This window comes from Brachycentrus maculatus, unplaced genomic scaffold (genome assembly GCF_059751285.1).
Source record: "Brachycentrus maculatus isolate JH-2025_06_01 unplaced genomic scaffold, ASM5975128v1 h1tg000238l, whole genome shotgun sequence".
NCBI lineage: Eukaryota > Metazoa > Arthropoda > Insecta > Trichoptera > Brachycentridae > Brachycentrus > Brachycentrus maculatus.
The window spans coordinates 1,039,849-1,066,999 of NW_028280989.1; the positions used below are offsets into that span (position 1 = coordinate 1,039,849).

The window sequence follows — 27,151 nt, forward strand, 5'->3', positions numbered from 1 at the left end:
GTTCGACGAAAATCCACTATCTCCCGAAGACAAGAGATAAAATACTTGAGTAGTAAAGTAGAATAGGAGGAAATAGTATCATACCATAAAAAGGTGGATATTTTAAAAAAATATTCAAGTTTTTGTGGAACTAATGAAGCTGAAAACATACATTTTCGTTGGAACTGGGTACCTACCCAGTTCCAATAAATAACTTATTGGAACTGGGTAGGCCTTCTGAATAAATAAAACGCAATACCAGTAATCTTCGTATTTATTAATTAATTATAATATTTTATTATTCTATAAACATCCATAAATCAAACTATTAAAATAAAATCTATTATAATAAATTTTCCCTAAGGTTATATAGAATTTTCATTTAAAAGTTATTTTGATCAATTTAGTCACACTCGGACATCAGGTATTTATAAAATTGTATTTTACGATACATGCATTATAAATGAATATTTATAAATAATTTGTATTGTAAAATTTGTTTCGAATAATTTAAAATACACACTCTATTTCTACAAAATATTTTTTTTCAATGAATTTAATTACTCACATACCATGTAAATACAATATTCTTTTCATTAATGTATTATTAAATATACACATTAGACTTTATCAATTAATCAAAATATCTAATAATTTTTTTATAAAAAGACGATTCGAAGTGTACAACGCATTTAAAAAATATATTGTTTAACAAAATTTTCATGTTTTTTTTTTATAATATAGACTTTTATAAATATGAAATAATAAAAGAAAATTGACAATTTTTTTAAAAATAATTGTTATTGTAATAAAACGTCAAAAAGCTTTTCTTGTGAAGTAATCTTAAAAGGACTAAAAATTCCAATATTTTTATCACATTTATTTCTAAGATTTTTCTTAGTACCTGACATGAAGCATCAACTATGTGACTATCTTTGATATAATTTTAATTACATATTTTAATATTATTACAATGTGAATAATAATATAAATGTTAAATATGATATATTTTAATTAATGGATAGGCAATCATTTCAGAATTTAAAATATATAATATATTCTTCGTTTGTAATTCTAATAAAAATATTTACTAAATAAAATAAAATGTTTTATTTAAGATGCTAATCACATCAAAGAAGACAAGGGATAGATTATTGAATCTCAGTAAATTAATTAATCGCTGTATTAATAAACTCTAAGATGCACGACCGCTTTCAGATGGATCACACTTTCCCTCATTTTTTATTGCTTGGGCCAGCCACAATGCGAGAATGATGCCAATTACCTAAAAATATAAATATTATAAAATTAAACTTATATAATATGTGATATGGGAAGAGATTTGCTATTTATCTTATATTATAGAAACTATATTTATAATCCCATGACCTCCTTCCGTAATATTGTAATTGCTTGCTTAATATATCTTGAATTATGTATTATACGTTTTAGATAGTGATAAAAAAATTGTCATCTCAACGTATATGAATCAGAATATGAATGTCTGGGTATTTACAGGGTATATGACCTATCAAAGACTGGATTAATGGTTAAAAGTATGGTTAATGATAAAAAAATAATAATGCGCCTAGATAAGTGGAGAAAACCTAGATTTGTTAGCAAGTATTTGGATACACTCAAAATTTCGTATTTTTTAATTATTTTCAATATAAAAACAAAATATACAATATATGTACGATAGAAATTGCCAGAAGCAAAATAAGTTTTTTTTTAGTTTTTTGTGCGTACTTTTCTATGATGTGTTTCTAAATTCTGTTTTTTTTTATTTATTATAATATTACATTTAATTGTATTGATTTGACTTCGTTTTCCACGAAAATATATACCTACCGATAAATTTCAACTATCCATTTTCATAAAAAAAAACAAATAGAACACATGGAACATTGATTCCCACTATATATTTTTTTTAATTAAATATTTTATATTTTAAATGATTATTTATTCTCATAACTACAATAGATTTATTGAATATGTATTCCATTAGTTATGGGTATGAATGTGTAATGTTGATATACTGCACGTAGTTCATAAACTTAACAAATATCGATTTTTACATGGTCATTAACCTTAATACTCCTTCTAGTTTTATTTACATACTAACGATAGTAATTTGATGACAAATGACAGATAATTTCGATTTTATTACAATAATAATAATAATAAAGTATACAAGGCATTTTCTTGGAATTCACTGAAGAAATGAGAGCAACTGATTAAATAAACGACATCGCTAATATTAGTCAAAATTGGTTGTAAAAGCAATGTATTATTTTTACTCCACTTTCGAATTAAGGTTAGGTACTCCATTTTCATAAATGGTAATTCAACCTTTCCACCTTGAAAAAGGTTTATGTTTAATGGTGTTCTTTCAACCTGTATTATTTAATATCTCAAAAAATATTGACCAATTGGTATTATATTTTTTTGCTTTTTTTATAAAGATTTTATGTAAAAGGTCGGATGTTAGTAGATCTACCTTCGATTTGGCCTTGCAATTTAAGACCATATTGAATAAACGCGTGTTATTTGTGAATTATTGGATCCAAATAATCAGTAAAAACTCAATATACGATAAATCGCAACCTGATTTTCTTTAAACCCAGATAACATTAAACGTTTTTTGTTGTTGCTCAAAACACCGTTTTTGTATTAAAAAATAAGTTTTTCTTCGAAATAAATTAATGGTTTTGAAAACAAGATTTATTGAAATATAAGGATTTAAAAAAAATTCAATATTTATTATTAAAAAAACTTGTTCCAATATATCGTAGTCATACAGGAGAAAGTGCATTTTTTTACAAAAACGTGATCAGTGACTATTTGACATCTTACTAGCTTAATATTGCCCAGAAAAAAATCCCAAAGGATTTTAAACATGGAAGTGTAATATATTAGAAGAAAAAAAATGACTAACTGCATTGATGTTTATTTTCTTGCCAAGTAAAAGTGACTTAAATGGCCCTCCTGAACATTTTATGTTTTGTCAGTTGGTCACTTTCTCCTATACGACTACGATATATTTATAAAAAAAAGTTGTGTTTTGAATTTCTACGTTTGAGATCTCAGCCTTAAGATGCATTGATTGAGAGAAGATACAAGTAAAAATAAAACAAGCATAAATTGAAAAATTAACATCCATAAATAAATGCCAAATATCTCTCCTTACAAACTTTTATGACTATCTAAGTTTAAGGATGTGATTCTCCTCTAATCGCCCAAACTAGCTGAGGTTGCTATAGTGCAAGAATGTGGCAGGCCTCACCTCCAGGAAGCAGAAGACTATGCCCGTGACTATGACCGCCAGGCCGGCGCCGTGCACCGTCTCCAGGATCTTGTCCTCGCAGCCCGTGGAGTAGTAGGAGCGGCTGACGACGCACTCGGAGCGGCGCGCGGCGTCCGCCTGCGTGGCCTGCGCGGCCGAGCTCTCCGCGCCGCCCGACCCGGCCGGGCAGCACGACGACGGCGGCACGGGCACGTTGTTGGACACCTCCGTGTAGTCCTCGGGCCCGATCACTCCGCAGCACATCAGCTGGATGGACCAATCATTATTTATTATTATTATTATTACTATTTATTCAATATTACCCTGGACTTGTATCGCAGGGCTGATCATCTTTCCTTTATGTGTTAACGATCAAGACGTTCTGCTTCAGATCTGCGTTCATATGATGCAATAGCCTATGCACCATCGGGTGCGGATGAGGGTTTTGAATGATTAATTTCATTATTGTTTTTTAAATTATTTTTTATTAATTGGAAATTCAAGTCAAGTACATCAAGTCATTCGCACAAATGATTTACACAAGATAAGTTCTTGTACTGTCCCGTTTGCGAAATTCCACATTTGTGAGAATGCCTAGAAGAGGGATGTGAGTGAGGAAAAGTAAAAGGTCTTGGACTAATTGTATGAAACTAGGAATATTATTATTTAATTTTTAATTTTTCGGCATTGACTTTGTGGTAAAATATGCTTAAATTGTAAATGAAAACAATTGTTTATTACCACTGAGTGGTAAAAAATTAGTGTTTTCATTTACAATTTCCCACGATATTAATATTGACTTACAATTTAGGCAATCTCAGCGCTGATAATGACGAGAAAAACATCAAATCAAAATCTTCATATTCATCATTGAAATATTTAGATGAACAAAACAATTATAATTTATAACAAATGTCACCCAACTGGGTGGGCTAGGTTAGCTTTTTTGGGCTAGGTTAAGTGAAATCAAAGTAGAGTAGTAAAGAGATAATAAATAAAGAAAAATATGGAGATAAAAAGGAAAAAACATGAAATGAGCGGTAAGAATGAGGAATGGGTTGACAATAAACACACAAAACTTATGGAGGAGACTAAATCTCACCATGGAATTAAGTACCGCAATAAAATTATAAGTAGCTATGTGTACAATATCTGTGTTTGGATTTTTTAAAATAGGAATACCCATATTAATGTCCCCCTGTGTGCGAAAAAATTATATTATACAAAAACGAAAATCTACACTTAACTTCGTTCTACAAATTTACTTCGGTTCATCTTTGTGTGTGTTATATAGTCGATTTCTATTTGGGAAGACAATGGTCTAGGTCTAGGTTAATCCGCAAAGAAACTGCTACCACTGCTAGTAATACTGGTCAATTTCGAAAAACATCTTTACTTTTGTAGATATAACTATTTTTAGCTGTTACATCAATTACACAGATATTGTCCAGTTTTCAATTTTTTTTTTGAATCAATAGATGTACGATTGGTATTATTTATGTATAAAGTAAGATATATTTATATTTATTCATATTAAAGAAGGTAACTTATTATAAAAGTTTCACTTATTTTAAGTTTTTTTTAAATGAAAAGAAATAAAGCATACCTTTATTCAGAAAAAATATACGCAGCACGCGACTAGTTTTTGAGAAAAAACTATTCAAATGAACTCGTTATTTGAATTAATATGGTATATGTATTTTTTACCATACAAGGTGACTCATTGGAACGAGTCATCCTGCATGAAAAACCTTTACAGTATCAAGGGAAAATGTGATTAGTATAGGTAATATTAAAGTAAAAATTAATGATTGTCATGTATGGAATCATGACACATGGCGTGTCGATTGTCGATCGATACTTTACTTGTTTACAAAGAGTGCACTGACGCGTTGTGTATATGAAACATAAAACATTGCGTTACATTGGATCGCATTGGAAAGTCAGTGAGTATCGGTCAATGAAGGGTAAATTACTTAAGAAATAAAAAGTGTAATAATGATTAGAAGAATAAAACATTGTATTTAATTACTCCAAAATGCCCACTGCTGACTTCATCTTCGATATGAAGGCAGGGAGATAAACACGATTCTCCATATTCGTGGATATACGTAAAAATGCAGTTTGCTCGATGAAACGTATGTGAAGGGGTTTGGGATATAACTGCTTTTTATGAGGAAAAAATATAGGTAAAATATAAGTATTGGAGAGTAAAAGTATCAAAGTAGATATATCTAAGCACGTACGGGGGTTACAAACCCATACTCGTACAGAAGTTATAAATTCATGTATTATTTATTATGTAAGCGGTTACAGATATAAAATTTACATATGCTTGAAAAAGTTTTACATGCATGTCTCTTAAGGATAAATTATAAACTTATTTAAAAAGACAAATTCTCAATTCAAAATTAAGATAGCAAATATTTATTTCAAATATATTTAATATTGTAAAATAGAAAAATTTCTAATTTATACTGCTTTAGATCTCCGATGTTTTTCATTCCTTTTTTTGCAGATACGACTTTCTTCGTTATAAAACGTGTACGTTAGTTTATTAGGATATAAATTGATGAGAAGACAAGTATGTTTACTTAATAAAAAAACTTACGTTCTTTTGCAGTTTGTCCCAGAATACTTTATGTCCAGAGTCAGCCTTGTTCTTGATGAATGATTCGCGAAGATGTTTCTTCACCGTAGTCTCCATTTGGGGCCGTAAAACAGCCGCCGCAATACCAACCGACAGTTCCAGGATGATGATCAGAATCAGGCAACCAGCAAACTAAGGAGAAAGAAAAAAATAGAAACATATTTTAAAAGGCTATTGAGAGACATATATTAGTTTAATAAATGTCATAAAATAATGCTGAGATCGAAGCAGACCATTTTTGTACTAATACGATACCCGCAGTAATTCGTTATGACGTATTCTTAATTATATTTTAGTTGAAGTACATGTCATTAAAATAAATTAAACAAAACAATTAAAATATAAATAAGTTAATATAAATGAAGTACAAAATTAATATATATTTCGGAAATAAAATAAGAGTATAACAAATCAGGGCGCGTCGAGGGAAAGCGCTCGAAAAATCCTGCGGAATACGCGTTATAACCGGGTTTCACTAAATTTTGTTAAGGATAATGCTGATTTTTTCCTCTTGAAAACAGATATTTTAAAACAAGAGTGTGAATGTTTTATTAAATTAAATCAGTATAACAACGTATATATTTATTCATAAATCAACAAAATTAATAATAAACAATTTTCATTATTACTGCACAAACGAGGTTAAATACTTACAAGTAAAAGCACTAAGCACAAAGGCATACGAAAGTACTTAATTGGTTTCGCAAAGTATAACGTTACGCGTAAAAAGTAATGGAAATGACGTAATTTTTCCTAGAAAGGCGGCCAATGATTAATGATTTTCACGAAAACCTCGGTTTTTAATGTTTTTCATACAGATGGTACGTAAAAATATAGATTTTTGTTGGAACCAACATTCTGGTGGTAAAACGTTTTATTTTATGTCAGAAACGCGCAAAATTACCAATGTGGCCAGCACAGCAATATATTCCAGATAAACATCCACCTCGCGTGATATGTCGCTACCCCGTGATTGTAATAAAAGACCTCGAAATAAACATTCATTATGGTCACATTTGGCGGGATTGGTCGAAACACAAAAAAAGACGTTGTATTATATTCAACAACACCATACCATTCTTTCTCGAAATAAAAAATCATATATATGGAAGTCGTCAACAAAAAGTTACATTTCCAATATTGCTCAAAAAATCCTTTCAATGCAAATCTGTTCGGCTGTCCAAATTTAAAACACAGTAAGGGACATTTTTTTGTAGTAGGGTTTTTTTGCATTTATGGACTAAGTAGACTCTACTTAGTCCAAAAATGCAAAAAAACTACTACAAAAAAAATGTCCCTTACTGTGTTTTAAATTTGGACAGCCGTGTTCTGTTTACTGTATTCCATCTTAATCTTAATTAAAGTTGTGACTAAACGTGCCCAATCCCATGTTAAACCAATATGAAATCATTGAACTGCGTAAATTGGAGTTTTACATAATCCAATTTTTAAGAAAAAATAAGTATTTTGAACTATTTAAAATTTCTATGTTACTTGTGCAGCAAAGTAGCTTACAATTAAAATAAATACAAAGTATGTATCTGTTTGAATTATATTAAATAATAACATAATAAATCATTACGGTTTTTGTATAATATTTTGTACATCTTACTCATACATACCAAGTAGAGAAGTTTGGGACTTTCCTTGATAGCTCCAAAGCACCCGAATATTGCTATAAGGAGAATGAGAATCCCAATGACGATGAGAAGAATATCAGTTTCGATGCCATTAGCATCCCCCATACTATTGTATTCCTTGGCCAAGGATATGTCGTACGAGGCTGCTGCTATTATAAGGACTCCCAGGATCTAAAAGTAGTTATTCGAATTAAAATGCTTTGCTTAATTTTATTAATATATAACTGAAATAATATAGTAAAATAAAAAATTGCTATTCGAAGAGAAGTTAGATGAAAAATAATCGTGGTTGATTTTAAACATTGTTTTATGTGAAAGTACCTAAGAGAGAAAAAATATTTCAATATGTACTACTTTACCGTGAGTTCTTTACTAACGACAAGGATATTAAAACAAAATATTAAGTTATAACTTTTTTGCAAAAAAAAATATATGTGTGAAAATGTAAAATGAAAAAAAAATCAGTTAATCTCTCGTAAAATAAAGGATGTTTCTGAGTTTAGTGTTCATTTTTTTCTTACTGAATGGGTCTTGAGCGATGAAGACATTTTGCATAATAATTATTAATAATAATATTAATAAAACAATGGAAATTAACGAATCAATTTATTGACATTAAATATTGAGAAAATATACCGACAAAAATATTCAATTAATGTGATGATGTTATATATCACTCAATCTAAGTGCTTTGCCAAAAAGAAATATGATAAATATAAAAATGATTGAAAAAAAGTTTCTAATTTTCTAGGATAAAACATTAAATAATTAAAATTATTTTTTTCACAGAACACTTACCGCAAATATAAAATTGAAAATAAAAAGCAAGTATTTTATGATACTCATTCCACAGGACTCCATTTTCGTATTCCTTTGTTTCGACTCGTATCTCCAATATTATACCTTACAAGCACTTTTATTTAAAACCTGAAGCTGAAAAGTATTATTTTGAATTATCAGCAATTTTTAAAAACTTTGTAAATATATTTTTTCTAAAGCGTCACAATATGAAATTAAATAGAGTGTGAAATTTTAATCGTTATCCATTAAAATTTTCAGAATTAAATTAAAAAACTTTTTGTAAATACAAAAATAATGTTATATAATTACTTCTCTAAATATATATTTATTGAAATATTTCAAATATTTATTATGAAAATGATTATTAATTATTATTTAAACCTCATTTAGTATAAAATAATTTAAAAGAATCCGTAGATTTACTTGAATTTATAAAAAAAATACTTTAAAGTCTACTCCAGATAGAATTTTAATGTATTAAAAAAAACTATGATTTCAAAATAAAACATAGCTATCAAACGTGCCTCAATAATTTTTTTCAATGAATGTACTCAAAATGTTTTATTTTAAAATACAAAAATATAATGGCTCGTTCAATAACAATATTTCAACTTTTGGGGTGCTCTTGATTTTCAGGTTTCAGGAAACGAGGCTTACTGAAACGGGCGTAGGATTTCAGGGCTGACGGAGCACTGAAGCGGAGAGGCAGTGTCCAATACGGTCGGTGTTGGACTGTTGGCGAACCAAGGGTGGGTAGGTCCCTTACCTTCGACTAACCTACCACCCTCAGTCAAACCTGAGGTTAGTTAAGTAGCCTACATAATAATCACTCGAGAGGGGAGAATATTTCTGGGCGCGGGGGTAGTTTGTACGTATTTATGGAATGCCCTGATTAATACTTTTCACGTTATTAATTAAATTGAAATGTTTACATTTTATTTGTAAACGGGCTGAATAATTTTCCAATTCACAGCAACTGACACCTATTAATTTATTTTAATGGCTCTAGCATACACGTATTATGTATGTTGGATATGTAAAAGTTAATTTGTGTTTTTATTTGATGTCAGAGATTCGATTTTTCACTCTCAGAATTTGTTGCTAATTTTCTTATATAATGCAATTATTTACTACTATTTAGTAAAAAAAATCATAAAAAAGGATGTAAGTATTCAATACGAAATTAAATAAAGTGGAATGCATGGATAAACCGATATATCGGGTAAACTGTACACATAAGTAGGGTTTAAAATAGAAAAGAGTACTTGTTTATCTTCGAGGCCATCGGAAAAATCATAAATTTTAACATCTTAAGTTATGGCAATTTCATTGAGTTTACTCGCAAAGTACGGGGTGATAAAATTGGCGTTTATTTATAATCTCTGCATCGGTAATTCGTGGAATGAAATCAGCATACAGCACCCCGCATTAGAGGGCAGAGGAAGAGGGTGGAGGTTTCGTATCTCCGAACTTAATAGAAATAGGGGTTTGTTGTGCCCTCGGTTGGCATGGAGGTCTTGAGCAGGCAGGTGTCACTCCCCACCCCTATTGGAAGGTTCTACTTAACACGGAATCCTGATACACTCAGCGGAGCTTACAAATTACTGTCCTTAAAACGATCGATTACGTCAAATTCTAAATTGTAGGCACGTTTCTTTCATTATTTGTAAATTTATGGAATCAGGTTATCATTAAATGTAAAAAAGTACAAAATTAGTTACAAATAAGAAATTATATTCAAATTGTAAGGATTTGATTTTTTACACTGTGTTGTTTTACTGTACAATATTTTTTGCGTGTTGTGCGATTAAGGAAAATTACCTTGACCATGTTTACTGTATTTTGAAACATATACTGTATTTTGTTACATTTCTAAAAGAACAAGAAAAATCTTGCTGAAAGTAGATATCATTAAATATGTTGAGTTGAGTAGGGATGTGAGAAATGAAAGCCATGCGTAATATTGATTTAACAGGTTTATTTAACCAAATAAAACAAAAGCACCTAAATATAAACAAAGTAAATAAATAAATCATCGTGTTACAAAAATAAATAAAAAGGTATAAAATGCAATGTTAATATAAATGAAGTCAAAATAAAACATAGCGCCAATTGCGTTAGTTTAAAATATATGATAATATAAACAGGTATATTTGCTTCTTTTTTTGTGAGTTAAATAAAAAGGTATAAAATGCAAGGTTAATATGAATGAAGTCAAAATAAAACATAGCGCCAATTGCGTTAGTTTAAAATATATGATAATATAAACAGGTATATTTGCTTCTTTTTTTGTGAGTTAAATAAAAAGGTATAAAATGCAAGGTTAATATGAATGAAGTCAAAATAAAACATAGCGCCAATTGCGTTAGTTTAAAATATATGATAATATAAACAGGTATATTTGCTTCTTTTTTTGTGAGTACCTACGCCCTTACGTTGAAATTGTAATTTTCATATATTGGAATGGGACAGTTGGGATTTTATATGACAAATTTGAACCAATTTCATTGCAAATAACATTGACAGACCCTAAAACAATAAACAATGTTATTTATTTCGGCAATTAATAAAATAATGATTTAACATCATCTTAACATATAAATATAATCGTGTTACCTTTAGGAAACAAATAACCGCCATTACGCAATTTATAAGACTTATTCCTATGAGTGGAACCTGAAAATAAACATGTATTTTTTATTCATAAACAACAAAAAAATGTGTTTTGTTTGATATAGATTTTGATTTTTTTTAAATATATTTGTTAGTTGCGTAGAAAATTTTCCAAGCCTTTTATGTACAAGGATTTATAGCATATTTAGTTTATATCTCTTAAAAATTAATGTGGATGTGTTAGTTCACAATAAATGAATAAAGTTGATACCTAAAAAACATATTTTGAATCTGATATAACAGTAAAACCTTGATATAACGGACTTATTGGACGAAGGGGGTATCCGTTTAAGCCGAAATTCCGCTATATGTAAGTAATTTTAAAATAAATAAATAAACTTTTTTGAAAATATGAACACTGTATTGGATATGTATAAATAAACAATACAAAACACAAACAAAATTATGTTTATTGTCTTCGGACACTCGTCGTGAAGTGATATTGTTGTTTGATATCGACGCGCTTGCTTTCGGCAATCCTGCTTTGAAAAAGGAATCAAGTTTTGTTTGCACTTTTGAACCTTTTTTTTAAAAATTAACTCCCCAAATTGACCAGATTTTTGTCCGTTATATTCGAAGTTCGTTAAACAGAGGTCCGTTATATCGAGGTTTTACAGTATTGATAACGAAATATAATTGTTTTAAGTCTTTGTTATACACTTAAAATATTGAAGTTAGTCCAAAGTGGTGTTTTTGTAGTGAGATATTTCCGAATTCAGGGTATTAAGCTGCAGTTAAAATATTATGTGAGACATAATTTTTCCAGTTACTTGACTTAAAAGAGTCATCATTGGATTTAAATGACCTCCGAAGTGGAGTGAGAGAATATTTATTACCTAAATAGCATACAAGATAAGAAAAATATTACCAAAGATATTTTAAAATCGAAAATACATATTTTTTGAGTTGTGTGGCCATCGGGAATTTAAAAGAATATATATAAGTGACGAAATCAATATATAATATACACAAATTCACAGAGCACCGGATGATAGCAGAGGATATGTTAAGATTTTAATTTTTAAATCACACATTTAATTAAAAAGATAACTAACGACATCTGTGTGAGCGAAGCCAAACTAAGTTACCTCATTGAGCGTAGATAAACAGCCATCCCGGTAAGTGAACATAGAGTCGGGTGGACAGCCATTCTGATAGTTGTCGGTAGATACCAGCTTCGGGCAACACGAGAGTGGTATGGCAGTGACAGCACTGGCCAACCAATCTCGGTTATTCACGCCGCCACAACATTTAAACTGGAAAAAAATATTACGATAGTAACCCACTTATAATATTCTCGAAGGGTAGTTAGGTAGGTAATAGAAAAATTAAAGTTAAAAATAAGCTATTTAAAGCTGTTCAAACCTTTACTACTTCACAGTTCAGTAATTTTTCTCTTTTCACATAGATGGCAGTCTACCGGTGACGCTATGTACTTTTATTAAAAACCGGATGGTTTAATATTTATGTGTTTTATACATATACTTATTGAAATTACTGCATTTAACTTTTTATTTAAAATAACTGTATAGTGCAAACTGAGACGTTTTGGATGAAAATACGCATTAAATATTTCTTAAAAAAATTATTATAATATTATTTTTGCATTAAGGCGGGATATTCGATAGGCCGTAACTTAATTATCTTTAAACCAAGATATAATTGAAGGTATCATATTTTTTCGTAATACACCATTTTTGTATTAAAAATCAGATTTTATTCGAAATAAATGTATGGTTTTAAAAAAAGAAAAGAATTATTGCAAGGTAAGGAGTTAAAAAAAAATATATATTTTTTAATATATGTTAGAACATTTAAATATATGTTAGAACGTTTTGTTTAGAAACAAAACGAATTCCAATATACTTATGTACATACTGAAAAAATGTGCGCGGAGACACGTCTCGCGCAGCGATCGCTTACTGATTTGTGTATTCGTGAGTACCCTCTTAACATGTAATGATTATGGATATTCCTAGATGAAACATACCTATTTTTACGCTTGAGAAAATGAATGATTGCAAATTTAAAGCAATGTTATAATCTGGATATTTTTGCTCTTTAATATTAAGAGGAGAAAGGGAGGATTTTTTAGCATTTAAAAATTTTATACAATTATTTAAGGCACAAAAACTATCGGCGGGAGAAAGGGGGAAGGAATTCGCCTCTGGTTTTTTTGTTATTCAGGATTTTCCGAACCCCGAAAAATTTCCGTGAAAGGGGAAGATTTTCGTTAGTTAAATTTGTCTCTTTTCCAATCCTTCGGGACTCGTAAAATTCTCGTCGGAGCGAGGGAATGAGGGATGAGCATCATTCTAGAATATTTTCTGGATTTCGGAAAGTTTTGGAACTTCTAAATTGTTTGGTACTACAACTACAACTACTAACATCACGCCGATTCCTCGGTGGGGTAGGCAGAAATAATGGAACGCCACACTCTTCTGTCCTGACGAACACTCCCCGCTTCCTTCATATCCATACATCTTTAAATGTCATACGTGCCCTCCGATTATGCAGACTATTGACACCACCACATTTAAGGTTCTGATTGATCTGATCATGCCAAGTCTCTTTCGGCCCACCTCGTTCTGTTCTCCCGCTCACATTCGCCACATATACTTTCGTAGTCATTCTCTCGTTATCCATTCGCTCCACATGTCCATAACACCTTAAATAATTCTTCTCAACCTTTTTAATTGGCATATCCCTAGTTCAGACTTATATTCCTTTCTTATATTCGTTCAAAAGGTCTCTCAAGCTTATCTCAAGCGTTCAAATCAGAATGAGTTCAGCATATACATAAATATAAAACCCTTATCCGCACCCCAATGGTGCATAGGGCACTGCGTCATATAAACGCAGTGTTATCTTGATCGTTTACACATGAAAGAAAGGTGATCAGCCCTCCGCTTCAGGTACCAGTCCAGGGTAATATTGAATAAATATGATAGTGAAAAAATCACTTATATTTATTTTACCCCCCTTGGGAATCGAACCCGGGACCTCCAGAACGGTAGCCGAGCGTGCTGACCATTAGACTACGGTGGCGGACAAGCATATACATACATGAAAAAATATTTTTTTTACTAGTCGCCTTTCAATAACTCTTCTTTTCAAAACCATGTAGTTATTTCGAAGAAAAACTTATTTTTTCAATGCAAAAACGACGTTTTAAGATAAAATGATTTACGTAAAATGCTAAATGCATTTAGAGAAAATTACGTTGTGACTTTACGAATACTTGGCGTTAATTCTGTCATACAGTGATTTTCGTCCGAAAGCGCATTTAAACAGCGTTCACACTTTTATTTAAAGCTTTTTACTTTTCCTTTAATTACTTGGAGGATTCGTGCGCTGTACTACCTCGAATCCCCTCAAAAGCAAGTACTGGTTGTAACGAATCATATCGAAGATAATAATTACACCATTTGTTATATAAAGTAGTAAAGATATCGTTTAAAATCTTACAGTGTTTTGCAATAAGTCAACGCTGTTCCTTCTAGCAGTATTGTTTCTGTATGAATTCATGGCGAAGCATAATTCGTCAGCAACCGCTGCATTTGCTTTCCCGGCGTTTAGGTAGCCTATTATCCATATTAAACTTTCGATAGAGACAATGGTGACGAGGCAGTAATTATACTGAAAAGAAAATTACAATTGCAGTATTATAAGAAAATGAACAAACGTTGTTTTATATTTTACGATACAATATTACTTTGGTATCTATGGTTGTATGCCTGGGAAAGAAATGAACAAAATAATACAACAAAATGATCTTAAAAAACTTTTATCTTAGATAAAGAATGAGTTTAGGTATCTGTGGTTGATTTTACTTGTATAATGTTAATTTACAGGTAGATTTCTCTTCTGGGAAATACCAAAGGGAACATCGCATGATTCTGATGCAGTGCCCTATGCATCACCAGGTATGGATAGGAGTCAGAGGATATCGACTTTTATAAAAAATCTACGGAAGACACTGCTATTTTCCTAGTTCTTAATTTTCATGTAATTGGAAAATGTATGTTATTGTATATTCTTCTTCATCTTCAAGCCATAATCCGTACCCAATGATGCATAGGGCACTGCATCATATAACTTCAAACCCTTATCCGCACCTCAATGGTGCATAGGGGACTGCATCATATAAATGCAGTGTTATCTTGATCTTGTTATCTGAAGTACCAGTCCAGGGTAATATTGAAAACATATTAAAGTGAAAAAAATCACTTATATTTATTTGACCCCCCCCCCCGGGAATCAAACCCGGGACCTCCGGTACGGTAGGCGAGCTCCCTGAACATTACACTACGGAGGCAGACATATAAACGCAGTGTTATCTTGATCGTTAAAACAATAAGGAAAGGTGATCAGCCCTCCGCTACAAGTAGCAGTCCATAAACATAAATATGTATTAAAAATATTTAATATTCTTAATTAGGAAAATAAAAACGATCATTTGTTTCATTCGGCGCAGGCAATGCATTATTTTCCGTTATTTTAATGTAATTCTCTTACTATTTTATAAGCCTTGGTCGAGTTCACGAAAGCTGCAAAATTCGCTCCGAAGACGAGAAGCGTCAACAATATGCAAACCCCAAACACTATGTTTCCAATCATGGTCACATAGAAGTCGAGGAATGGCGCGTAAAAACTCCAGTAGTCACCAAAGTATGCCATCGTCGTTGTCAGTACTATAACCATATTCTGAAAACAAGTTAACGAAAATTTAAATAATGTGTACAACGAACAAGATATTTTAAGAATAATAGGATACATAATACAGATCGGCGCAAAATTAATCACCCTATAGAAAGATGTTATAATTTTTGCAAATGGCATCGTACGTCAATTATATTTGACATTTTGAACTAGACAGCTGCAGTGTACAAACAACTTCAGGGTGGCGAAAAATTAATCATCCAATTTTGTTTATGAATTACATTTTTACTGAATAAAAAATTAAGATTTTGAGGGATGGAAATCTTTATTTAGACCTTTACAATTTTTCCTGTTAAGTGGAAAAGATGGTATCCGTCAAGTGATACATATTTGTGTCCATTTTATTAATACGTTTGTATACTGCAGCTGTTTAATTCACAAACGTCAAATACGATTAACGTCCAACGTCTTTTGCAAGAATTATAGCATCTTCCGATAGGGTGATTCATTTTGCGCCACCCTGTATAACGTGTGGGACCACCACATTTCCAGCTGTCTCCACGTCCCGTCCGTACTATCTTACAATAAGTATATTTATTTATTTATTGGACAATTTATATAGCGCCGTTTTCGTGAGAAATCACCCCAAGGGCGGTATAGGGCGCAGAGTGTAGTTAGAAATGGCACGCATTACTGGTTTTCCCGAAATTGGTAAACGTCAAATTTCCATTTCCGAATTAGCGGTAAATAATTTACTAATTTCCGTTAATACATTAAATATTAAAATCAATCACTGATTTAAGAGTCTACTTACTAAATTCACAAAGTTAACAATGCTTTGAACATACAAAATCTACTAAATTGTATTTTATTATTAAAACCACACAAATAAAATTTGTGACCATTGTTTCCTAGAATTGTACAGCTATATAAGGACCATCAGGCCATTTTATCTTCACATTAGTTTGAAAATGCCATAACAAGGCGAATCAATTAAAACAAATTTTATTTTTATGTGTTTTGAATAGTAGAATAGAATTTAGCAGACTCTAAAAATCAGTGTTTGAAATAAAATTTTATATAAAAATTGAGGAAAAAATAATCGGCGGGTATGTGTGAGGAGATGCATGAACGTGGAAGAGGCAAAGAGTTTTCGCAAAGACAGAGTGGTATGGCGTTCTATTCTCTCTGCATACCCCTGCGGGGAGAGAATAGTACGCCATGTTAGTAAGAATGGTTAGTTAGTTAGTTATAAAAATTAAAATGGAGTTCTACAAATTAAACGCCAAATCTATAAATAAATCTAAATTCCGGTTATTTATGTTTTGTTTCTTCTATTTGTAATGTACTTTAACGCATTTTTAGTAAAAACATATTCAATTTTGACGAGTCGGGTTGCGTTTACGTTGATTTTAAACGCATGGGCAACAAATCCACGATAATTTTAGAGAAAAAATATGATTTTAAATTGATGAAGGTAGAATACACCAAGATCCGAATATTTTAAAATGAGATAAGGTAAGATACATGCGTATTTATATCATAATTTACACAATATTTTTACTAAACTGAAATTTTTATTTTTAAGCAGTACGTTTAATATATTTATCCGTTTTATCTTCAAATTGGGGCGAGGATATTCAGCAAAAAACATTACATAATATATAACGAAGTTGACTAACCATAATTACCAAATTTGTAGCGCAGAAAAAAAATCTGGATTTTTTATGGACATTATTAATCTCAATTTCATTTTTGCTAAATTTTTCCTTTTCCTCCAAAATTATCAAATCCTTTAAATCGTCACCCATTTTAACAGAATTTTGTAAATTATATTGTAAATTTTGATGTCAATTAAAGAGACTTGGAATTTGTTTTGTTTTACAAATATTTCAATATGGAATTATAAAAAAATACATATATGCGGGTTTGAACAGTAGGCATATTTATTATTATTTAAAACATAATATTTGCGTAGGTAGGTACTTATATCCATTACTTACTGTAGGCCAAGCGTTGCTGCGGCTCAGTCTGATGCAATGGAAACGAAAAAGAAAGATAAAGGATACGTTTAAGCGGTCCACTGATTTTCCAATCAGTGAATATCTTTGGGTGGTTTTAGATTTTGAACAAATGAATACTTCCATTTTCATTTATAAAGAAAAATTATTATCACAACGTTGGGTCGAAAATTCAAAAGAATCGGTGAATAGTCTAAGGAGATTTAAAAAAATACTAGCGCACATTTGTATTTTTATTTATTTATATGTGAGATAGTTATTTTCGAAATATCTACGCTGGCGAAAATGCTTTTGTGTATTTTGCCGACACGTTTTTGCACCCTGGCAAAAATCGTTTCCACAAAAGTTTTATCGCAAATTAATTCTTAGAATTTGGTAAAATCTAGGAATTCTGTTTATTCGATTCAATAAATTTGATAAAAATCAGCACATGTCAATTGTTTCTGTAGTTTACTATTACATAATTATATGATCTGTAAGTAATAAGTATAGAAAATAATGTACGTAATCAGCTAAGGCAAATCAAAAGCATTCGCATGAATTTGGCAGTTGATGCTGCCCGTCAATTAGTTAATGCGTTTGTAGTATTCACAGTCGATTACTGTAACTGTATACCATATATCGCTCACTACTTTCAAGAACGTCATAAATCAAAAAACTTGATTTTTCAGGATTAAAGTTTAAAAATATAACACAATGTATTAAAAATAAATATCAAGCCACTTATTGAACTTTTTACTGTGCAACAGATATTTTTAGGTAAAACCTGAAGGATTTTTCTCCATTTGAAAAATATTCAGTTTATTTTTAAAAATAATTAAACAATACCTTTTTTTTAAAATGCAAAAACAACATTTTTTGCCCTGTAGCTGGTAAATATTAAGTTAAAAATATGTCTCTTTTGCTGGGATATAGTACATTTTCTGGGCATTCCGAAAACATGCACAACTGAAAATTGACGATTTTTTATTTATGACGTTCTTGAAAGGAGTGAGCGATATATCGCTCACTGCTTTCAAGAACGTCATAAATCAAAATACTTGATTTTTCAGGATAACGTTTTAAAGTTTAAAAATATAATACAATGCATTAAAAATAAATATCAAGCCACTTACTGAACTTTTTACAATGCAACAGATCTTTTTAGGTAAAAACCTGAAGATTTTTTCTCCATTTGAAAAATATTTAGTATATTGGAAAAAATAATTAAACAATACCTTTTCTTCAAAGTGCAGAAACAACACTTTCTGCCCTGTAGCGGGTAAATATTAAGATAAAAATATGCCTCTTTTGCTGGGATATAGTACACTTTCTGGGCATTCCGAAAACATGCACAACTGAAAATTGACGATTTTTGATTTATGACGTTCTTGAAAGGAGTGAGCGATATGTGATAGTCCTCACCAAAACGTTATATTTCCGTTATAAATGATTTTAAGTAATCTGGAATTCTAGCTTGTAAAATTATTACGTTTTGGTGCGATTTAATTATTTCAGATTAGTTTAACACAGGATTGGTCACGTTTTGTCGCAACTTTAATTAAGATTTCGATGGAATACAGTAAACAGAAAAGATTTACATTTAAAGATTTACATTTACTCTTTATCCCATCCTTGTCTCATGTCTCTTCCTTTATATAGACCTCTTTTATGCATAGTTGTGAAGAACTATAATTGGTACTCATGATTTTATTTTTTGTATTCTGTATGTATCATATATTGTAACTGGTGTTCTTCCTTCCAATAAAATTAAAAAAAAAGGATTTTTTGTGCAATATTGGAAATGTAACTTTTTGGTGAGGATCTCCACATATCGCTCACTCCTTTCAAGAACGTCATAAATCAAAAATCGACAATTTTCGGTTGTGTATGTTTTCGGAATGCCCAAAAAATGTACTTCATCCCAGCAAAAACGGTATATTTTAAACTTAATATTTACCCGCTACAGGGCAGAAAGTGTTGTTTTTGCATTTTGAAGAAAAGGCATTGTTTAAGTATTTTTTTTAAATATACTAAATATTTTTCAAATGGAGAAAAAACCTTCAGGTTTTACCTAAAAAGATCTGTTGCACAGTAATAAGTTCAATAAGTGGCTTGGCATTTATTTTTAATACATTGTATTATATTTTTAAACTTTAAAACGTTCTCCTGAAAAATCAAGTTTTATGACGTTCTTGAAAGGAGTGGGCGATATGTATACCGTACATGGTGAGACTGACTTTTGGAATTGCTAAATTCAGTCACATCACCCCGTTACTTCACGAAATGCATTGGTTACGCTTTCCCGCAAGGGTAGAGCATAAACTCTGAGTACGGATGTATAAATCAATACATAATATAGCTCAGGAGTATCTAAAGGAGCTGTGTATTCCAGTCGAATTGTTCGATGGACGTTTCACGCTTCAATCGACAGCAAAAACTGCTGTAGGTATAGTGATCTAACCAGCACAAGATCTTAATTTGGCAAGCGTGCCTTTGCTGTTGCGGGTGGATGGCATGGAATACTTTTTCACTGATAACTTTCACTTTTCAACAGTAGTCAGAAACAGTGAGAGTGAGATGATTTTAAGGAAAAACAAAGAAACTAATTCTCCTTTTTTCCCAATTAAATCACAGTGAAGCATACTTGAGGTAGTACTTTATGAAAATGACGGTATATAAATTGTAATTATTATAACGAATGTCGGTCAAAACAATGTCAGTAAATTTCAGATTAATAACACTTAGTGTGAAAATAAATTATCATATTTTTTTTCGTTTATATTATTATTCCGATTATACGGAGTGATGGATTAGTTTTCAAATGTAAAAGTCAATAGTAATAAAAGCGCAGAAACAAAGAAAAATGATTAAGTAATACGTAGAAAATGCTTTTGAGATATCACCCCTGCAAATCTTTCCCAAGGAAAAATAAAACTGCCCTTACAAAATTTAATTACGAAATAATAACATACCTACCTACCTAAAAAGGAATGTGCCAATTCATAATATTTTTTCTCGGGTTGTTTGATAACAAAAATGACGTGCTCGGTATCACCTCAAAGATACCCGAACCTGCCCGAACTGTTCCGTAAACAGCCGAGTGCTCATCACCCCCGGTAAATATTATCGAGTCGAAACTAGTAGCGCATGGATCAAAACTATGTATACTTTGAATAAAGTAAAAAAATAATTTAAACGTTAATTATAAATTTGCAATTTAATCGAGAGATATTTAAAAATATATTGGTACATTGTATTAAATATATTAAGAAAATGTTAGTTACAAAATTAATACTAAAATAACTTTAAAATGTGGTAAAAAATAAAATGTATTTTGGTAAATTTTAAATTGTTTTCAACTCTGTTATTTAATTTCGATTATTTTAAAAGAAAATTTCATTCTTTACTTGGAATCCAACAATGAATTTCCTCAATTATTTTTCAGTTTTATATCGACAGATACAGATACAAACGGTTTATGTATTTTGTAAATTCTACATAAAATGTGCCTAGGAAGATTCAAAAAGAAAAAAATTCTTTTGAATCTAACGAAAATCTAATAAAAAACAGCATAAGAAAAATATAATAATAATGTCTCTAGAAAGCACCGCATCGAGAGCCGGTGGTACACCTTACTTGGTCTTGCGTTTCAACATTCTTCATTATGGTAAAGTTAAAACAGGTTAGTTTAAGCGAAACATGCTTTTAGTAAAACATTTCATTTTTAAATGAAAAAAATATGTATAATTAATAGGATTTGTATAAAAACTATAATGCTAAGTACGTAAGGCATTTCAGTACATCGGGAATCAATCTTACTAGGGGCAGGGCTATAACTTTTAGCTCATCCAATATAAGCTGCAAATACAAAATCCAAGATGGCCACCTACCGCTCCGAACAGCTGTGAGTCGACAAAGCGAGCGAGTTCTAAAACCGAAAGATAAGTCAGTGCCGGCCTGTTATCTGAGCGTTTCGCACGTCAGTTGTGGTCGCGATGGCCGCATGCGCGTTATCACTGCGTGATTATACATCGATGTTTATGTCAAAAATTTGCTTCAAACCTGACTGGGACAAGGAGAATTAAAACATCCAAATTGAACAAAAATCCATTCTTATTCGATTCAAGTTTGTTTTTGCTGGATTCCTCGTGGAGAGTTTATGAACTGTTTATCGATTCTAAAATAGAATGAATGCAGCGAACAGTGTTTATTTACTACACATTACTAGGGAATGTGTCTGTAGGTCACTTGGGATCTTGTATTTCAGTGCGCCGCAGAATTTCGACAAACTGCAAATGTATGGACATTTGTGAATTTAATAAACTATATATTTGCTAACGTAAAAGTGTAGAAACATTTTTAAATAGTAGTTATTTGAGTGTTAAATAAACCTTGTGAATATTGAGAACGTAAATATTGACTCTGTGAATTAAAGTTTATAAAAACTTTGTTATTATACTCTAAGAACTAAAAAGTGAGAGTTCTGGATAGGTGTATGATTTAATGTAAGTTATTTCAACCTGTATTGAAATATTCGATCATTACCGAATTATCTTGTGTCTAGTATGTATACATTATTACGTAATACGATAATTAATATATTATCTTCATGCGTAGTTGTAGTTTATACAAAAAAATAAAGGGGGTTTAACCGTGTTATGAGTATAAATAATTATGAAACGTAAGTATTAATTCATATTATATGAACATTTATTGTAATTTAAATGAATTTTAGAAACATTTTTATTATTAAAATGACACTGATTCAATTTTTAGACCTTTCGACCTTTGTTTGACCTCGGTGCTTTTCTGTTGGGATTTAAATATTTTTTATTGGTTTGTAATGCAAGGAAATTATAATACTAAAAACTGCGTAAATAAATTAAGGTTTTCAATTTATTATGAAATCTAGTATAAAGACAGTTCTGATTCACGAAGAGGGGGGAGGGGGAGAGTCACAACAATAACAAAAAATTAAAATACGTGAAATACATGAAAAATACCAACAATAATATTATAACAGCATTAGTAAACAAGTCGATATTATCATGAAATTTATGTATTAAAATATAATTTTATTACACATATAACAAACTAACTCACTATCACGCCGCTTCCCGCGGGGGTAGGCAGAGATAATAGAACGCCATACCATTCTGTCTTTGCAAACATTCTTCGCCTTTTCCACATTCATGCATCTTATACTTCTTCTTGTGTTTGTAGTTCGTTAAGCACCCATAAATAAGGTCTTAGGTTCGATGTTAAACAGATCACCATAAAATAATTGTTCTTATCTTTACACCCAATGCAGTGGCGCAGAGAATTAATTAGGGTAGGTAGTAGAGGTAGGTAGAAAGGTAAGCTGGTACGACTTAGTAAGGTAGGGTAGGTACTGGATGCGATTTTATATGTCACGCGGGTAAGTTAGGATAGTTGTTTTTCTGCACATATAAAATGCACGCCCTGACCCGATGGTGCCTATGGAATCGCATGGAAATTACGTAAACTTTATCGTTAATTGCATGAAGGCAAGGTGATCAGTCCTATGCTTCAGGTTTTCGATATTATCAATTACCTAAATATACGTAAATACCCGAGGGCAAAAATTTCTACTAACTGGGTGGTTGGCAAACGCGCCAACCACTGCTCTACGGAGGTAAACGAAGAAAGGTGTCACGTTATTAATTCAATACTATATTACCATGGATTGGCACCTGAATCGCGAGATTGATCATGCTTCCTTCTTATAATTTACGATCAGATAATTTAGTATAAATAAAATGCAGTGCCCTATGCACCATTTGATGCAGTTAAGACTTTATATTAAGTCCTGTTTGTAAATACAATTTGGATATTTTTTTTTAATATTTCAACATAGATGAAGAATATGGAAGTCTGGGCATTTACAGGGCTTACGAAACCAGCCTATGACGGTCGTAAGCTCTGTAAATGCCTAGAATTCCATATTCTTTTTCATCTTTGTAGAGATGTCAAAAAATAACGTGTTTGAATAATTATTTTCAGATGTTATAAATCTTTCTTTACGATGTTTTTTTAAGATTTTTTTTTGTGAAACAAAAATAATCGTTATTAAATCATATGCCATAATAACATGATCACTGCTCACTCCCACATGTTTACGAGATCAATATCATATATAATACTTATGTGGATTTACTATTTATCCCTATAGAGTTACTGTGTGCAATGTCGAGTTGTGGTTCAGTGCTTAGCGTCGCGGAATCAGAGTTTCTGGGTTCGAACCCACTCTATCATAATTTGATTATTTTTAACAATTTTTTATAATGAGCAGCTGAAGCATACGAAAATAATATGAAATTGACGTTTAGTGTATATAAAAACACAAATGTTTCTCCTTTTTAAAATAAATATGAATTTTTTTTTTTAATTACATGAAAAGTTTATTACTTTCATGATACTTACACTAATTAATTAGACATTTAGATCATTTTTATTTATTCATTCATTCTAATTTATTTTAATTTCGTTTATAAATTAAATTTATTTTTAGGCAAGATATTTTATTTCGCAGCTTTTGTGGGTACACGCAAACACCTAATTCATTAAACCATCGGCCGCGCGAGAGGCCGTACGTGTTTTTGCGCATTTAAAAAAATACGTATTGGAATTTTATGGATTAATATATTTATATATGTATATTTTCAACTCCTTACCTTTCAAAAACTCTTTTCTTTTCATTACCATACATTTATTTCGAAGAAAATCTAATTGTTTTAATTCAACTATATTTAAGCAAAAAATTCAATTTCGTTAAATTTTACCTTGGTTTGAAGAAAATTTGATTGAGATTTATAAACGATTTCCAATACAAAAAATACGAAGTTGTATTTATTATTTAATATTTTATATTATATCCATATTTTTAGAAAAAAAAAACACAGATGGACACAGCCTTCTTGAGAAATAAATTAACACCTCTGAATAATAATTTTAATCCTAATAGCACTGTCACTCTGCGTAAGGATTAGAATTTGCAACATTAAAATTGCAACCCAAAGCTTTTCAAGCCAAGATGAAAATGTAAGCTTAAAAATATTAAATCGTCATATTGTACACAATATAAGTAATGCAAAACTTTTAACAGAAACGTTGAATCCCTTTATAAGGTGGTTTATAAAATAACGATTATTTATTTTTAAACGAAACACTTAATTTTAATTGCTGATTAAAAATGTTCATGTAAATGTTTAACAAAATTGTCGAGTTTTAAATTTTTTATGATGTTAAATATTTGAAGTCCTTAAAATGCTAAAAAACGAATTATATTCATGTTAATCCATTATAATAAAAAAAAAACTAAAAATAATATATTACCAACAAACATAACCAATAAATAAGTGTTAGTCCAAGCACAAGAGCTTAGTCTCTTTATTGAAGGGAACTACTTTATTAATTTTAAGTTTGTAAAATTAGAAATGTCTATAAATCACAAAAAAACCTTCTGTAAACATATTAAATAAAAAAAATACAAATAATTTGCCCGAGCTGATGAACACAATTGTATATAAATACCAAATACATTTATGGTATATGCAGTATAAGCACCTATACTTTTGCGTGAACTCTGTTATGTATGAATTATATTTTTATATTATTATTATATTTTTTATTATTATATATTATACTTATATTATTATTCTTATATTTTTTCTTAAATAAAAGACAATGGACACAACAATTTTCGAATGGTATTGTAACACTTCCTTGTTTTCATATATTTACTTCTATCTGCCTGATAATTATTCTGATCAACCGTATAATTTTTATTGATAAATCAATGATATGAATCTAATGAAATTAATTTATATGGCTTTATTATATACAGTGTGTTTCTTACGCAAGGCTTTTGTTATCAATAAAAAAGGTCTGTATAATAGTTAAGCAGTTGAATGTGAAAAATAAAGATTTGTGAATGGCTTTGCCCTCTCATAATGTTTTGTCTCTATTTTGAAAATGTTGAAATACACGTGATGAATACCACTGGGGTCCAGTTGACACATTGATGATATCGCGTATTTTTTTTGCATGAAATGTGGTTCATATTGGTCTATGTAATTTCTTTTTTCAATTGGGTAAAAATGAAAAAAAAACAGATTTAAAAAACTTTATTTTCGAATGCCTGGCACAATTAGGTTTTAGCTTACAGATAAGATAATATAATGTTTAAATACGAAAAGGCATCCTATCCCTCATATATATCCCTGGAATCCGCTAATTGTTATCGCGAATGATGTCAAGCTTTTATTGCTATCATAATAAGCCGTTCCCAAAAACGGGAGGACTTATCTTAAAATAGTTATCTTAAATAATCACTTGTAAAAACAATATATGTAATACCATTTTTACAGTTAATTGATGTACGAATATACATAACGTGACCATTTATTTTTGTCCTCAAAACGGGATATCTACCAATTTTTAAGTAACAGTATGTGTATTCAATAAAACACGTTTTTTTCTTAGTTTTTATGTATAAATAAAAAGAAAAGGAATGTTGATACAGGAAAAAAGGAATAAATAATATGAATTTGAAAAAAATATGTTGTTTTATATCGGAACAGGCTATCTAAAAACGGGACGGTCCCGTTCAAAACGGGACGTATGGTCACTTTATGTATACACGACTAGTTTCGAAAACTACCGATGTTTTCATCAGCAAGTGAAAATTCAATCTTTCCACCTGTTTTATTTTGCATTTTAATATATTTATGAGAACATTGGTAAATTTCGTAACTAGTCGTATTTACATTAATAAACTCAAAGAAGTGGTCTCATTTAAGTATTTTATTTTATATACTCGTACATATTGAAATCATCATGTGATTCCACAAAGTAAATGCTTAGTCAATAAATAATTTTAAAATACAATATAACGTCCATTTTGTATTGTAAAACGTCCAATTTGCTTCATAAGGTATCCAATTTGGGTTGTAAAACGTCCAATTATTATACGGTTATTGATATCTAAACGAATAGGTTCCAAATTATCACAATAAGAGGAATCCATTGTATTACATACAAGTACGTGAATATGATAATAATTAAAAAAGTGCCAGTCAAAGGTAATATGTAAAGGACCATCTAATATTGTGTACCTGAAAGTGATTTCCAATGTCCGTCGTCTGCATATGAATAAGGGCCGAGGGTCCATTATGAGGTAATTTCGTCTCGTGTTCCGGTGGCAATATTCTCTCGGAATCTTAATTATCGTCCATGGACTTATGCGTCTTGGATCGTGACGAGAGACGGAAGGTGTTACTGCTCACCGTGCATTTGTGTAGCATAATACTATCTACAGAAACCATTTATCTCGGCTCTGATTTATTCTGAATACGTATTTACTGAAAGGAGTTTATCTCGCTTCGGTCTGTCACAGGTCACTGAATGGGATGACAAAATGTTATAAGAGTATAAG

At 30.6% G+C, this 27,151-nt stretch overlaps 3 protein-coding genes across 5 annotated transcripts in view; 1 reads left to right on the plus strand and 2 right to left on the minus strand.

The window, feature by feature from the left end:
* Positions 1 to 74: 74 nt before the first annotated feature.
* LOC148306552 (leukocyte surface antigen CD53-like) lies at positions 75 to 9,042 on the minus strand. Its single transcript, XM_088264820.1, has 6 exons — positions 9,014 to 9,042; positions 8,354 to 8,488; positions 7,538 to 7,726; positions 5,877 to 6,047; positions 3,266 to 3,532; positions 75 to 1,264 (listed from the first exon to the last, which is right to left on the minus strand). Exons 2-6 carry the CDS (start codon positions 8,414 to 8,416, stop codon positions 1,175 to 1,177), a joined length of 780 nt encoding a protein of 259 aa, XP_088120946.1. The 5' UTR covers positions 8,417 to 8,488; positions 9,014 to 9,042; the 3' UTR covers positions 75 to 1,174.
* A 1,363-nt stretch (positions 9,043 to 10,405) lies between these two features.
* Positions 10,406 to 17,574, minus strand: LOC148306553 (CD63 antigen-like). Of its 2 annotated transcripts, none has more exons than XM_088264812.1 (6): positions 17,383 to 17,574; positions 15,548 to 15,736; positions 14,498 to 14,668; positions 12,118 to 12,285; positions 10,973 to 11,032; positions 10,406 to 10,885 (listed from the first exon to the last, which is right to left on the minus strand). In XM_088264812.1, exons 1-6 carry the CDS (start codon positions 17,500 to 17,502, stop codon positions 10,808 to 10,810), a joined length of 786 nt encoding a protein of 261 aa, XP_088120938.1. In that variant the 5' UTR covers positions 17,503 to 17,574; the 3' UTR covers positions 10,406 to 10,807. The 2 variants fall into 2 exon arrangements, with proteins under 2 accessions (XP_088120938.1, XP_088120937.1); XM_088264811.1 differs by having other exon boundaries at positions 17,374 to 17,574.
* A 4,068-nt stretch (positions 17,575 to 21,642) lies between these two features.
* LOC148306554 (uncharacterized) overlaps positions 21,643 to 27,151 on the plus strand; it is a 459,678-nt gene continuing 454,169 nt past the window's right edge. For both annotated transcript variants that reach the window (XM_088264798.1, XM_088264799.1), the window contains exon 1: positions 21,643 to 22,199. The gene's annotated coding sequence lies outside the window, so the exon portion shown is untranslated. The remainder of the gene's footprint in view (positions 22,200 to 27,151) is intronic.

Coding starts and splice junctions, on each gene's coding strand:
- LOC148306553 (XM_088264811.1), bottom strand. CDS start 17,502: ATGGGTGACGATTTAAAGGATTTGATAATTTTGGAGGAAAAGGAAAAA. Junction 15,737..17,373: donor CTACAAATTTGGTAATTATG/GTTAGTCAACTT, acceptor ACTTGTTTTCAG/AATATGGTTATAGTACTGAC. Junction 14,669..15,547: donor CGACCAAGGCTTATAAAATA/GTAAGAGAATTA, acceptor TTTTCTTTTCAG/TATAATTACTGCCTCGTCAC.
- LOC148306552 (XM_088264820.1), bottom strand. CDS start 8,416: ATGGAGTCCTGTGGAATGAGTATCATAAAATACTTGCTTTTTATTTTC. Junction 7,727..8,353: donor TTTTCAATTTTATATTTGCG/GTAAGTGTTCTG, acceptor AACTACTTTTAG/ATCCTGGGAGTCCTTATAAT. Junction 1,265..3,265: donor TAGTCTTCTGCTTCCTGGAG/GTGAGGCCTGCC, acceptor TTATATTTTTAG/GTAATTGGCATCATTCTCGC.